This window comes from Trachinotus anak, unplaced genomic scaffold (assembly GCF_046630095.1).
Source record: "Trachinotus anak isolate AG129_WGS33_773 ecotype Australia unplaced genomic scaffold, CSIRO_AGI_Tana_v1 ptg000028l, whole genome shotgun sequence".
NCBI classification, from domain to species: Eukaryota; Metazoa; Chordata; class Actinopteri; order Carangiformes; family Carangidae; genus Trachinotus; species Trachinotus anak.
Genome location: NW_027273879.1, coordinates 14,260,628 through 14,276,415, shown reverse-complemented (window position 1 = coordinate 14,276,415; position 15,788 = coordinate 14,260,628). Strand labels below are relative to the sequence as shown.

The following is a 15,788-nucleotide window of genomic DNA, read 5'->3' as shown; positions in this document are numbered from 1 at the left end:
ATTTTTTTTTTTAAAGTCAGTTTAGAAATGTCATTATTTGATATAATATTCTTTTCATATCTTGAGTATTTATGCCTGAAATGACCTTATCACATGAAAAGAGGTTTGGAAATCTCTTGGCTTGTGTCCTGTCAACTTTGTTTATGGTTTTCAATGGTAGAGGAAGGAAAGAAAGAAAAGGCAGCCTGCATTATCATTCCTTTACTTTATGAACTGAATGAGTGTTATGTGACACTTTGAAAAGCACACATAAAAAGGATTGCTGTCAATGTTAATACCCATAAGGTACGTTTTACGTTGGTATAAATTAAAAGGAAAATATTTGCAGTCAGTCATCGAGCTGCAGTTAAGTTGTATTAAAGTATAGTTTCTGTTTTGCTTTGTTTCAAATTAAACATTCCTCAAAAGAATTTTGTTTTGAAATTTTTTTATTTGATTTTGTCAGTATGAAACTAACTGAATGCAATGTATTATGAAATTACCTTTAATTCTGCATATATATTACGATATTAAGAAACATTTAAAAAATGTTTTTAACTTATTAGTATTGCATTTTAAGACTCATATCTAAATCTTACAGATTCATGTTTTTGTTATATCTTTGTAAGATCATTATTAAAATATGTAATTTCATCAAATAATTATTTTTACACTCACCATAAATTTCAGTTGGTGAAAACTAATAAAATGTTACAGAAGAAATAAGACAAATCAGACCAGAGAAGAAAAATATCAAATGAATTCGTTCTTTTTATTATTGGTCCAATATATTCAAAAAATCATTTGAGGTAAAGATAAATTGCATCAAAAACAACATCAATATACAAGCTTATTTATAATTACAACAAGATGTTATTCACATCCAAATGTACAATAAGGACTCTGAACGTAAACAGTACACACTGGGGAGGAACAGAAATAAAAAGACTGAAGCTCGATCCACACGTTCATAAGCCGCCTGACCTTTAACCCTTCACACAGGTTTGATTTTTTCAGGTTGATCCTGTGCTGCAAACCAGATTCTCACTTCTGTGTGAATGTTTGTGAGGAAGACAGGAGGAAAAGACGGGGACATTTGGCTTAGAAACATTTGATTTGTACGTTAAAGGAAAACAACCCCCCCCCCCATCCCCCCCACACCCTCCCCCACACACACACACACACACACACACACACACACACTAAATTCTCCCCGCTTTATAGGCTTGTACATTGGCAGCTATCATAGTCGTCCCTGTTTGGTGAGTTAACCTGAATAAGCTATGCAGGCGATGCCTTTCTTAACATCACAGACTGTTATGAACTGAAACACGAAATATGTCTCAACCAAATTTAATTTTTTCTTTGATTTTTTTTTTTTTGCAGAAATTTCTGACAGGGGGGTGGAGCTAGGTATATAGTGCAACAGTAAATCAGCAGGCACACAGTATAAGATGGGGCTTTTACAATGGCTAAGATTAAGGAGAAGTAAATTCATCAGAAAATTGTCTTTGGGGTTCCAATGAGCATCAAAAATAAAAATAACATCTTGCATTCCTCATATTTTGGTTATGACGGATTTACATTGTTATTCCGAATCTCCAAAATCCCTCCTAAAATGTATTAATCTTCACATACTCAGTGGAACCCCAATGATGATCTTCTTTTTATAGAAAAATAGAGTCAGCTGTACCATATATAATTCAGCTGTACATTAGAGTATATTGAATATACAGAATATTGCCATGAGAGCAAAAAGAAAGTTCAGTCAAGTCTGAGTGACCTCAGAACTTGTGCATGCTCAAGGTCAGGTCACTTCATAAGGTCAGTACAGGTACTTCATTTACACCAGAGAGCTAGAAAGTCTACAGATGCACCGATGCCTCTTTTTTTTTTTTTTTTTTTTCTAAATCGCTGCCCTGACGGCAATGATTCACAGTGTCAGCTGTAAACAAACAGATGGCAGATCCGGAAAAAAAAAACAGACCTACAAAGAAAAGACTGATCAGAGTTATTTGTTACATCCTATCAGATTTTTTTTTTCTACTTTTATCATGTTTGCTACATTTCCTGTTCCTTAGTTCTTTATCAAGTCAATATAGTAAATGTATCTGGGTTTCAGCAAACAGTTTGTTTTTGCTGGAAAGATGTAGAAACTAAGTCAGATGCCCTCTGCTGTCTCTTTTCTCTTGGTCACCGGTGCAGTGCGCTAATATGAAATGGTGAATGGATTTTGAAATGTAAAACTTTACGGTCTGACGAAACCAATCTGCTTTAAAGGTGCACTGTTGGTTTTCCTGTAAACTAACAAAATTGTTCACATTTTTCTTATCAAAACGTTTTCTGTCTTTTCTTGAGATACAAATAAATCACCGGACTGCAGCACTAATAACTCTACAGGGTACCTTTAACTTTGCTTAATTTTAGTTCATTACCTTTTCTGAATTCCTGCTGTTTATAATCGAATAATAGTAAATCAGTCTCTGATGTTTCGATAAATCATTTTTAAAATGAATTGTGGTGCATGTTTGGATAACTTGTGACGAGTAACATCAAAAGGATGGAAAATGCGGAAAATTAGCAAAACCCTAAATTATAGTGTAACTGTGCTTTAATAGCAGCAGGTCTTCTACAGTATATGTGACACACTCCTTACGCTGGCTCTTCATACAGGATTTCAATATATTGGTATATTACAAATACAGTAATTTAGCCTTTTAGCATCAGTGCATCCATAGGACTGTCTGCTGGAGCTACCTCAACACTGGACCGAAGCTACTCTTCCCGCTCTGTCTAACTGGCTGCATTCAGCACGCACAATTAAAAATCAAATATTCTTCATCAGTCACGTCCCTGACTTCTGGCAGTAAGAGGAAGCAGTAGCTGCTTCGTGCTTTTAAAGCTCAAGGGGAAAGACGGACATAAAAAAAAAAAGAGAACTGACAAAGTACTAAAACAAGCAGACGGAGTCACTTCATCTCATCGCTGTCTCACAGCACTCGCATTTGGCTACACTGAGGGCAGACTCAGTTAAGTGACAGCAGCTTAAAATGAAGGGGCCTCGAAAATGACCGGATAAAAGGACAAATTTTAAAAGAAAGAAAACAAAGGAGATTTGTATGTTTAAATGAAACCTCTCAAAAAGGCTGAGATTATAGTCATTTTGCTACGTCAATGCCCCAAATCAGCACTTCTCTAAAAATCCTGTCAATAAATGAAAGGACGCTAAAGAAACTGTCTGTCCAACAGAAATGATGATCACATCTGACTGAAAAAGAAATGTTTCCTCCTGTTTACGAGAAGTTACAGTTTTGTGGTTTTGGGAGGATGTGACATGACTGAGTCTGCCCTGTTATAATTGGTCAGGTTTTTGCTACTTTATGCTGAATGCAATGATGTAACAGTACAGCTGAGGACGGAGGGGAAAAAAAGGATGTGAGGTTTTATATATGGGAGGGAACAAAACTCTCAGTAATGCTATAACAGGCATAACTATCAGCCTACAGTTCCTCTCAGTACGGTGAAAAGCCGTCTTAGGAAAAGTCAGCAATCACTAAATAAAGTGGGGCCACCAAAGTTTATGCAATAAAGTGTAACAGAATATCTCAATGAATATTTCCTTAGCGGCAAGTCCAGATCAGCCACAATTTGAGCCAAAAAAAAAAAAAGGGAGGAAAACAGTGTGACGCAAAAAAAAGCTGTTGGTCAAACATGCTGTAACAACAACCGCTTAAAATGTTTTCCATGAGTTACAGCTACAGCTAAGCAGGTCACATTGTCCTCTCTGTCAGAGGCTTCAGAGTGATTCATACTAAGAGAAGTAAATTGTTTACTGAAAACATGTAGCACTGACTTTTCGACTACAGGGTGTACTGCTCAGAATGTGGTTTTTGAAATCTCTGGCTTTGACCAGAGAAGCGTTCAGAAAACTCTTTTTAGCACCACTTTATCCAATTCCTCGGGTGTTCACATGAAACAGCAGAGATTTTCCCAAAAGCTTCAATGCTGTTTGTTTCTCTGCAAGCCAGCAGCACGAACATGTTGAAGAAATTCACCACACCTCGTATGCAGCATCTGAGGTGAACCTTTCTTAAAATAAGATACTAATTCTAATGGGATGAGATAATGCCAGATGTTCCCAGTGTTGTTGTTGTTTCAGAGGTCTTATGTAAATGAGTCACTGAGGCAGATTACTGCAAGAAAATGACATTGACACCTATTTTTACTTCTTTAAAGAGAATAAAATGTAGCACACCAATAGAGTCGTCGCCTTCAACTCCCTCTGGGTCTTTTTCATTGGGTAAATCTGCCCGGTGTGCCATTTGGCATCCCCCAGCTGAGTTAAAGCCTTTGCTTCTAGAAAAGAGCTGAAGTCACTACAGCAGGTACATATTGCCATGTGATGTCAAGAGAAACCAACAGAGGCGGCACATTGCTCAGCCACCAGTTCCAAAAGGATGAAAACTTTTGCCAGCTTAAACGCCACCAGATGGCGCTGCTGCACTGGACACAAAACACAAAAGCATGACCGAATCAAGCTCAACATTCAACTCAGACACCCACACCTGTGCCGTCACTGTCAAATGCAGCTTTACCTCCTGTCTCGTTATCTGTAAAGGTGTGGTACAAAAATAGCCCAAAAATCCTAAAGTTTCCCTTTGTAGATCTAACAGAGGCTTTAACTGAGGTATCGTTCTGACATCTGTCGCTGCGCGTCCTGCAAGGACACGATGTCAACCTCTGATGCCACAGCAAAGTCAAGTCACCGCTAGGCTGATTTTCTTAATAACAATGAACAAATGAACTTTCAGAAGTGACCAACAGTTATTACAAATACAAGATTTCATGGGCTAGAACATGCAAAAAAAAAAAAAAAAAAGAATCAGTACAGTTAAGTATAAAATACTGGTTTCTTATTTACAGCTAATATGATGCCTTTAAGAGATGAAAAAGGTCTTGTTTCAGTGGAGAGTTTTGCTGAAACATTTCCACAGGCATTCACAGCCCGACAGAGAAAGAAATCTTGGGGATGCTCCAATTTAAGATACTTCACACCTACTCAAAATATTTGTGTCTGACTTCAAAAAATGTTTTCTGCAAGGCTTAAGAGTTATCCTTCACATTTGGCTCAATGTGAAAATGGAGAGAAGAGAAAGAAAATGCACCTCTCTGAGACCGCAGTTAAATAAACACAAATAGCATTGGCAACCGACTGTTAACTGGAAATCTGAAGTAGAAAAAGTCAATAAGAACAACAAAAATAAGTCTGTACATAGTAGGTCTCTCCTCTTTCCCTGCTGTCCTTGAACGCACCGTACCTCTTTTGCGGGTCAGATCACTGAGAGAGACGACCCCCCCCACTCCATACAATCATCTCTAGCGAGAACAGGGGCAAAAGTCCAGCAGTTCCAGTCTGCTGCCCGGTTGGTCCGTTTCCTTGGCATGAGTGTGAGTGTGATACAGAGAGGAGAGATAAGAGGCAGAGACATGAGGCGATGTTTCAGTTTGTCTCGCTCGTTTTGTCCTCAGTCTGTTTGTCCTGGAGGAGCGTTATGAGCGACTCCCACGCTGCCTGGCACTGCAGAGAGTGGAGATGGGTGAAGAGTCGGTCGATAGAGGGAAAGAGTGAGGTGAAAGGGAAAGGCAGAGAGAGGCAGAGGCTGTTTCATGTATTTGTTTCACGTTTTGTGTTCAGCTTTACTTTACTACACTTTCACTGTCAGTAATGTTAAGACACCATCTTTCTATTGTCTCTGACTCGCTGCATTTTGTGTTTCAATGTGGCTCATGTGACTCCCCGGACTGGTAAAGTAAATCTGAGAGAGTAGTTGAAACAGCTGCCTAAATGTTCCCACTCAGGTGCCCTTGAGCAAAGCATTAAACTCCTGTCTGCTACAATGGATCACACTGTAGTTGTACTGGGCAGCTTCCAGGTGTGAGTGCGTGTCACTGCGTGCTTCTGCTGAAGAGGATTCACCTTCAGTGAATCCACCCTGGATAAATAAAGGTCAACAGCAGCTCAGCTAGTTCTCTGTTGGATGAGGTCCCAAAGCTCAGCTTACTACAGATTCCAGATTATTTAATAGTATTGACTTGTAACTATGAGTTTACTATGGATCTGTTGTCTGAAATAAAATAACCTAATGGACAATGACTTGGGCTGGGTATCACATATCAATACTTTTTTGAATTGTATCCACGGTCCAGAGTATTGAAAACATTTCTTCGTTAAAACAGAAATGTGGCTTTTGTTAAATGGATTTTTGTATAGAAAGCTTTGTAAAGTATCCCAAAAATGTATACTTTGCTCTCTCAGTATTAATACATTTCAAAAGATACTCAGCCCTAACAATTATTAACTTCTACAATGACACATTATTTTTAGTGTGACCGTGGGAAACATGCAAACCAGCATCTTCTTTGTCATAATTTGTTGCTGGTGGGTGTGTGGACTCTAAACTCTTCTATGTGTGAATACATTTTACCACAATAGCACCATTACAGTAATACCATTTTCTATTTCTGCTCTAACTATGAAAATGTTTTGATTAATAATCCCACAACAATTAAATCTTCCCAAACACATTTGAAGTTCATGTTTTTGCAGTGTTTTAAAGTCATTACATTAGTGCAAGGGCTGAACAGTACGCAGAAAAAAATCATATTGCGATAATATTGACAGATACTGGGATATTAGTCCCCCTTTTAGTAGGAATGATCATTTTCACTGAAAAAAATATAAAAAACGGAGAGAATGTGGTTTGGGATTGGGCAGCTCCGTCACATACCTTACCTTTAGCAAAAAAAATTGCAGCTCCTGCCATTTGGATACTGCACTTGGCCATAGTGCGATTTGGTTACCATTGTGATCAATCATTCAGCATTAATTAGTGCTTTAAAGCTGCCAGCGTACCTTTTCGTAGTAGTTGATGTTTTTGTCGGCCATGCCGGTGAGGAGCTGTTTGAAGTCCTGTCTCTTGTTGCTCTGCCAGCGCTCCCAGTCTGCCTTCAGGTCAGCGTTGAAACACTCCACTCTGTCCTGGCATTTCTCTACCTCCATTGGTATCTACAGTGAGGCAGAGAAAACTACAGCTACAGGGGGCTTGAGGGGACATAATACAAGGCTACAGACTCACAGGGGGGCATCTGGGTGGTGCATTAGTTATGAGAGGGGTGGGTGGTATTAGACAATTGAATTGGCAAAGTGACAGATGACATCCAGTCACACATGTAGGATCACCTGGAAATTATCCACATGAATGTGTTTGTCAGTTAAACACATGAGAGGAAGCCATTGTTGATTTTTGTACAGGTTGATCCAACAGCTGTCCCTGTTGATTCCAGGGAATCCTCCTTTAAGAAGACACACGATCCCTGAACGGTGTTATTCAAAGTGCAAACCAGCTGCACTTCACTTTGAAAATGAAAATAATGTTGTAAATAATTAACTGCCTGGTTGAAGTAGTAGTTAAAACTAGTTAAATGCTACAGCATATGCTTTCAACAGGGACATTTTAGGGATATAGAGACCAACACGGTGAAGTGAACCTCGGCAAAGTACAGACACGTCCGGAAATGTGAACAGTGAACACAGCAATCTTAAGGCTTCCATGTGTGAAGGGAGGATGCTTACAGGCGTTCTGTCCTCCTGTTTGCGCAATATGGCTGCTTCTAGGCGTCCCTCATACTCTGCCTGGCTCTGGTCTCGCTTCCTCAAAACATTCTGCAATCAAACAGCAAACATGTGGTGTTAGTGCGGCACTTACCGAACCTGTACCTGTTTCTGTGAGACAACATGTAAGAGAAATATTAACAGATAGAGATCATGCTGAATCATGAGCTTGTTTAGAACAGGACGTGACACATGCAGAATCTCAGATGCCACTTCCTTTATTCAGGGTCAAAGGTGACTCAGCAGGATGAAGCATCTACTCTGAAACAGTCAGTGTTTTTGAGTGTGTATGGCTTCAAGACAACGCGGTTTTCTTATTTTATTGCACCAAGAACCAACCTTTTAGCGTTTAAAATAATATTGAGATGTAACACAGTGTAAAAGCATGATATAGGAAAGTAAACAGACCATATAACATCACAACCTTCAATCTCGAACTGCAGTTTCCTGTAACAAGTCATACATTTGATGGCTTTCAGTTCTGGCGTCCACTCTTGTCCCTCTCACCTTCATGGACTCTATGTAGAGGACGTACTCTCTGAGCACTGGCAGAAAGTCCTGGCTCATGTTCTCACTCAGCTCCTCCAGCGCTCCACAACACGTGGTCACGCAGCCGGCCACACCCTCCAGGGGGCGCCGCAGGTCCCCCTCTGACCCCGCCCAGCTGGAGTACACAGTGCCGTACTCGCGCAGCTCTGTTAGGTACTCTGAAGAAAGAAAGACAAGTAGAGTTATGGTCTTAGTTCCTTTATACAATTCAATTTCTGCTGACTTTTTCATTCTTCCTAATGACCAGTGGATACTGTGTAACTCGATTTTAAGTGTGACCGGCTAATACTGTGTAACAACACAACACGCCGCTGCAGTGGGAATCAGACCACAACAGAACTTTCCCTCTTTCCTCACAGGCGATACTGAGGGATTGTCATTGCTCAGCTGCAAAATCTATATTAGTAAATTACACATGAGAGAAGCTGGTGGCCTAACACCAGGCTGCTGAGTCAAGCATGCATGGCATTTGCTTTTTCACGCACTCCGTGTCAGCTCACAGGGCTTCATTATCTACACTTCCCCCTACGAATTTCCATCTTATCTCCTCCAACATGGAAACAAGGACCTTTCCTTCACGCTCCACTCCAGATTTCCAGGCCACAGATTGCAACGCATTAAAAACCCGAACAGATGGTGACAGTGAAGATTTCACACGGCAGAATCGCTTGTCATCACTTGTAGGGCCGTAGCGATCAGCCATGCCCTCCTCCCTCAAGGCGCAAAGGTCTGTGGGTTTTTCTCCAAATAAACACTACAGCACTGAAAAAGTCAATACTGCAGATAAACTTGTACAGTGTTTGCCGCCCTGCTAAAGACAGAACCATTTCATGACATGATCTAAACACAGGTACAATGAAGTGTGTACAAACAGCTGCCAGTAAGTCAGAGTCGAAGCAGGTCACTTGAGGCCGTGTTTCAGCCAGCACATACCACTGTTTGTAAATGTTGTTTCCTGTTGCCTGAAGTAGATGTTTGGAAAAAAACTACACTATGTAGACATGGTCAGCTCTCTGGCCAGTGAAAATGCTCGTTACATCTCAAGGCCACATTTGCATATTAATAGAGCTGGTAAATGAAGATCAAAGAGAAAAGAAATGATTCTGTTACTTTTCTTTTTTGAAACCTGTCCTATTAAAATGACTTGTTTCGTCTTTATATCTGTTTTCAAACTGATTTCCCAATGAATCCCTCATGCCGACACCAGGTCTAGTGAAAGTTCAGAGACCTCGGTGCGAACCTGACTGCTCTTTGAGGATCCTCTGAGCGATGCGGTCGATGGTTCCCAGTTTCAGGCTGAAGGTGTCCAGGTACTCTCCCATGGCGCAGAACTCGGCCGGCCGCGCCCGCAGCTTGTAGCCTCCGGCCACGTGCTTCACCGACTCGCCCACTTTGGTCAGCAGGGCCAGACCCTGACGCTTGTTCAGGTCCTGCGGACACACAGTGACAACAGCGCGCAATGATGCCAACTGTCACCTGTGTGATGAGAAAACCCCACAGCTGCTTCTATTCTACTTGATTACCTTCAGTGTTTTATCATCCATTCTACACAGTGGATTTTTTTACTGCTCTTGTGTGCCTATTCTGAGTCCAGTTATTTTACTGCTGCAACGACCTCATTTCACCACAGGGATCAATGCAGTCTTGTCTTGTATCTCAGCTACTTAGAGACAAAATTTGTGACTGCTGGCAGACATGGACAGAAGTAAGTGATTTATTGAACTCTCCGTGCTAGTGACAAGTCCTGGGCGGCAAAAAAACAATTCTGGACCAACAACATCCAACTACGCAGCCTGTCGCAGCAGATGTTAGTAGCAACACAGAGCCAGCAGTAAAAGGAAAAGTTGACCAACACAAAAACAGAAAATAAAAGTGTTGCTGTTGTTAAGGGTGAAGGAGTGATTATGGGCCTGGGGAAGAAAGTGAACTTCCCATCCTTGTGCTGTCTTACCTTGGCAGACAGGAAAGCGTTTAGATGTGGGTTGAAGGAGAGGACGGGGTGGTCCGCAACTCGCTTCAGGAACTTGTCCAGAGCTTTCATCCTCGTCTCGACGAACTCCTCCGAAAAGCGGTCCACCACGCCCTTCATCACAAACTTCTCCGGCAGCGGCTGGAGATGAGGAGAGATGGAACAGGGGGAGGAGTGGGAGAGAGGGGAAGCAGAGCAGAGAGTATAAATGAAGTGTTTCTCATTGGAAAGCAGGGCAGTAGGCTGCGCCGTGGCTCGTTTGACCTACTGGGATGAGGTGGGTCGGCTGGCTGTCTTCCAACTTGATCCTCAGCCAGTCAAAGTCCTGGTAGCGCCGTCGCACGCTGTATTCTGGCAGGTCAAACTCTATCCTTGTGGTCTGAAGAAAAACACACACACACACACACATTTGTTGTGTTACCTGGGAGGATACAGTGATTAAATTACAGACTAAAGGCCCAATTCTCTTCCTTAATTTATCATAAGAGGGACCCAGATGCATTTACCTACTGTAAGTGAGGAGTCACTGTGTGTTTCTGTCAACTGAGAAAACTTTCAACTTTAAGTATTGTGTGGACAATAATAAAAAATGAGTGCTAGAGAAATCCACCACCCTCCTTTTGAAAAACACAAGTTACAGTGTGTGCTATGGCTTGATTGGTTTTTTGATCAGTAGCAGTGAATCACCTTCACGTGATTATCATTCAAGATTATTTATTTAAGATGAGTTCATTTTGTATAAATAAGTTAATGAATGTATGAACGGTACATTAGGACTACAGGGTGGCCATGTCTCTGACCATACTGGTTACTGTACGTGCTTATTGACCCTGAAATACAGCTGACACTGCACCTATGCCCACAACAACCTCTCTCTCTCTCTCTCTCTGACAATCTAGCGTTAAAAGACGCCCCCACATGCTCTCAATTAACACTTTGTGTTCATATTGGGTTGTGATATTTGTCTAAGGCCTCTCAGCTGCGGCACCATAGTGGGGCACATAGCGGCTGTCATTAGTAATGGTGCCATGCTACATTACGATTGAGTATCCTCTTGTTCCCCTGATGCTCTACACTGACCAAAACAGAACATGACACCCAGGACTTTACAATAACAATACACAACCACAATTATACATATGTAAAATTACATTCAAATGTAAAACTGACCATTTAACAATTACGTCAAACAAATGATGTTGTGGCTGCATTACATACTGGCCTATTTCCAGGCATTGTTGTTAGAAAGTTTGGTCTCTGCACCTGATTGCCAAAGGAAAAGCAAATAGAGACGCTTTGAAAAAAGAGGGAAAAAAATGCAGTTCTTAACACTTCTTGCCTGAAGGTGGCACCGGTGTTAAAACCAGGACAACTTCTACTTTCTTTGCCTGAAGGTGGCGACACTGGTGTGTTGCTGATTCTATTGCTGTCCATTCATCAGTGACTCCAGTTGGCAATGCGGAGAACTGGTGCGACAAACACTGAACAGCTCCCCTTGTGGAGAACCTGCAGCCTGCTAAACGTGCATCAGCGAGTTGTTCAAGTTCCATCCTCTAAGATCTTACATCTAGTGAAGTCCTTCTTAATGTCAATTCTATGTTTTTAAGGCCCCTTTAAGAACATACGGGCCCCGTATAGTTGCAGAGTTTCTTGCAGACAAACTAGGTTAAGTTTACACTCAGTGTTACGCGCTAAAATGCTGTATGTCTATTATTGAGGCATAACAAACATGTTAAATACATTTCACTCCTCATGAAACATTTGCACAAAACAACCGATATTATGATTTATTTTTGTTTGCTACCTAGCACTCTTTTTAATACTAATTAAATTCAAGGCCAAAAGACACAAATACGGATGGACGTTTTTTTTAAACACCGAAACACTGCCGTTCATCGCCTATTCATTAACTCTTTGATATCAGAGTTGCCTTGAACACAACATCAAGGAGAGTTTTGACACCAGGTAGACTGTTATGTATGGACGATACCAGACCTTGGTGGACACTCTGTAGGTGATGTAGGTCTCCATGGTGGACACGTGTTTTTTTGGGTCATCAACTGTGACAAAAAGATCACGGGTTTCCATGGAGGCGTAAGGGTCACGGCCGTCTGCTTCCAGGTCATCGTCCAGCTGCAGCCTGTTGAACAGCGAGGACGCCGAGGCAGGACTCGACGTCTCCACCGGCGTGCCGTTGGTCAGCACCGCTTCCTGCGTGTACATATATGACACCATGGTGACATCAAATTCGGATGTTGCAATGGGAAAGGCTGCAAACAAAGGGCTGATAGATTGATGCTGACGGTGATGCAGTTGTTTCTCCCTGTCAATGGAGCTCTTGTTGAGGCTGCTGCTGCTGCTGCATACACACCCTGCATCATCTGACACTACTCTCGTCTCTCTAATTGAATGATGGATGAGAGGAGAGAAATGGAGCATTTGTGGAATGGGGATAAATTTCCACAGTCTTAATACAGAAAATACCAACTGTGTGAAAGCAGCTGCTAGTTATACCAGCTGTAGGATACCAAAAGACACTCGTAGTGTTTTCGCTGTTGACAGATAATGAATGGGTTATTTTAGAGATAGGTTTTCCTGTGAAGCGCCCTTCATGATTTCTGGACAAAGAGATGTTGTTGCACCTATCAATCAATATGTGGGTCTACAAAAATGGATCTCCAGGCTCCATCCACACACAGCAAGGGTGCTTCAAAAAAGCTATAAAAAGGCATATAACTGGACAAGAGTGGTCCCCTTCAATGAACCAGTGCATCTACACATGTTACTATGAGAGAAAAAGAATCTGGTTGATTTCTTCTTCTAGGTGTTATTTAACCTCCATTTCCAAAGTCCAAAGGTTGTAATAAAAGCACATTTAGACAGTCAGTGTAAAAACATAATGACTTTATGATGGATTCATGCATTACTGCACATTCAGAAGGGACTCTAAAGATCTCATTAGACAAGCAGCAGGGACAGCAGGCAACAGAATGTTAAATATAAACAATGACAAATATGTAAACACTGCAAGTGGACGGTAGGAAGAACATTGAGGCAGCAGGTCTGCAACAGTAACACTGCCTCTGAAAATGAAGCTACTTTATCATCTCACGCCTCTGGCCAGTCGCTAGCGTCATCAGGGGCCACGGAACCATTCTTTTCCCGAAACAAGTTAAGGTGCGTGTGGGAAAGCAGAGTCGCTAATGTTCAACCTTAATTACTTTTTCTGCCACACACACTTTTTTTTTTTTTTTTTTTTTTTGTGGGCAAGTGTGCAACTTCCCAGTTCAATCAGTGTCAAGAAAAGTGCTACAGTTCTGTCTGGCCTCTTTCATGCCGACACACACACACACTCTGCACACACTGACCACACACACACACATTTTCCTCACACCACTCTCTCTCTCTGCTATACTCACAGAAACACACACACACACACGCACACACAGCGGGTGCTGACTTTGTAAGTGCTCCTTTTACACTGTGGTGCTAACCTGCACTGGTAATCACAGTTCAGATAATTGCATTGAGTTGCATCACTACATGGCTGTGAATGAACAACCAGGCCACCGCAGCACAGCCACGCTCAGACAGACAGTGCAGAGGAATCTGAAAATATTACACTGGGAGAAGCAGATCTGTTTTAATACATCGCAGAGCTGGGAGATGTATGAATGTCGTCATCGGTATGGTGACATGGGAATGGATACAATGTGGGGACCTGAAAACTACACAATATATGTTCAGCGGATCAGAATCAGAGTCAGAATTAGTTTTACTGCCAAGTATGTTTTCACATACAAGGAATGTTTTCTGGTGATTGGTGCAATTGGGGATCAGGGGGATCAGCAACAGTGGGGCTCTCTAGCCTTGTTGATAAGGCTGATAGCAGATGGGAAGAAGCTATTTTTTATTAAGATTATACTTCTTATGGAAGGAATGTTTTGTTTTGTTTTTTAAATATTGAATTAATACTGGAAATGTGACAAAAATCTATGTGAAATTCAGAGAAAAATCATCAAAATTTATTATATTAATCACAGAAAATAATTTTCAAATGTTAACTCTGCAATTACATCCAATCAGCGTAACAATACAAAAAGTTACAGAGAATCATGGAATACACGTGGTAAATGTTTTTCATTCCAATAAGTGCTTAAGTTTTTTCATTAGTCGATAGTTACAAAAATAACAGTAAATAAATATTACAAGTCTGATGTCATGAAATCCTTCCAAAACATCTACACACGACTCCGCATTAAACAATAAATACTTGTTTCCTTGTTACCTCTTTGGTGGAGATAGTACACAAGTGAACTGTTAGAGACTTAACACTTGTAATTTGCATGGGCTGGCCCTGGGTGATCATGAATGAAAAAATAAAATCAAAAAGGTAAGTTCAGTACAGTGGGGAATCTAGTATCTTATATTGGCCATAATTAACTGCAATGCCAAAGTGGTTGCTATGGCTGTTATTCCCGGGTAAAACAGCCGCAGGAGGAATACAAGCTTTGTCATTTGTTTGCATGGTCTATCTTTGTTTACACAGCACACCTGAGCTAGTCATGATCAGGTCAGGTCCCTTTATGAAAGTGGAATGAGAGGAAATCTGTTTTCTGACCAAAACATGAGTAAAGGTGCAGTGCAGCACCCAATTTAAACGGTGTAAACACATTACTCATAGTTGGAGCTTCTGTGTGTTTATGTGGGAATTTGTCTACAATAGTAAGATCATTTCTCCCTTTTCTTTCTCTTTTCTTTTCTTTGGTGATTTTGTTGCTGTAATAAAAAGTAAGCCCCTTTATAAGTTATAGCTAGCTCATGGTGTGTTTGGAGATGAATCTCTCATCCAGGGATTCAGTGGCAAACAGGCTCAGGTCTAACCTCCAGTCATGTGCAGTAAACCTTAAATGCATTTAAAAAATGCTGAACATTAAACAGAAAACATGTTCATTTGTGTTTTCCCCGTTTTTTCTACTAAACTTAAATCAGTCTGCGATGACTTACTTGATGGATTTAGCCTCTAAACACTGGTGACAGCCTGAAAGCATGTTAGTAAACAGAGTATAGTTGGGGTGACCGTCCTCTCTCCATCCCCTATTTGCTTTCAACCCGCCGAGCCGGTCCCAGTGCATCACCAGAGGACCCTACCTTGTCCCCTCCGACGGTGGCGGTGACATCTGGCCCCGGGGAGAGAGGCTCCTCGGCGGCGGACAGCGGGTGGAGGATCTCCGTGATGGGTTTCTGCCCCGAGCTGGCCAGGCCTCTCGGAGCGCCGACACTCATCCTGCGGGAGGCGGGGGGACGTGGCCGGGTATCGGGGGTAAGGCTGTCCGGTTCTCCGCGGCTGATACGGTGAGCGGAGACGGAGTCAGCGAGTCCTCTGTCGAAACGTTACATCCGCTGGCTGCTCCTAACAGTCAGCTGACTCTCACTGCGCAGCTGCGGAGGTTGAACCCCCAAAACCCGGATGTAAACATACGCATCACGTGCCAACGATGAAACTCTAAAGATCGTCTATTGGCACGATGAGTGAACTGTTCATAAAACTGCTAACCCTGGTCGTTGTTACCAAGTGTATTAATGTCACACATAATACGAAAACATGCAACATGTAAC

General features: G+C 41.6%; 1 protein-coding gene across 2 annotated transcripts; it reads right to left on the bottom strand.

Moving 5' to 3' along the window:
• Nucleotides 1–732: 732 nt before the first annotated feature.
• snx30 (sorting nexin family member 30) lies at nucleotides 733–15,588 on the bottom strand. 2 transcript variants are annotated; one of them, XM_071466010.1, is made up of 9 exons: nucleotides 15,321–15,588; nucleotides 12,165–12,380; nucleotides 10,438–10,548; nucleotides 10,152–10,310; nucleotides 9,429–9,630; nucleotides 8,159–8,358; nucleotides 7,613–7,702; nucleotides 6,893–7,045; nucleotides 733–5,557 (listed from the first exon to the last, which is right to left on the bottom strand). In XM_071466010.1, exons 1-9 carry the CDS (start codon nucleotides 15,453–15,455, stop codon nucleotides 5,480–5,482), a joined length of 1,344 nt encoding a protein of 447 aa, XP_071322111.1. In that variant the 5' UTR covers nucleotides 15,456–15,588; the 3' UTR covers nucleotides 733–5,479. The 2 variants fall into 2 exon arrangements, with proteins under 2 accessions (XP_071322111.1, XP_071322112.1); XM_071466011.1 differs by having other exon boundaries at nucleotides 9,441–9,630.
• Nucleotides 15,589–15,788: the final 200 nt, after the last annotated feature.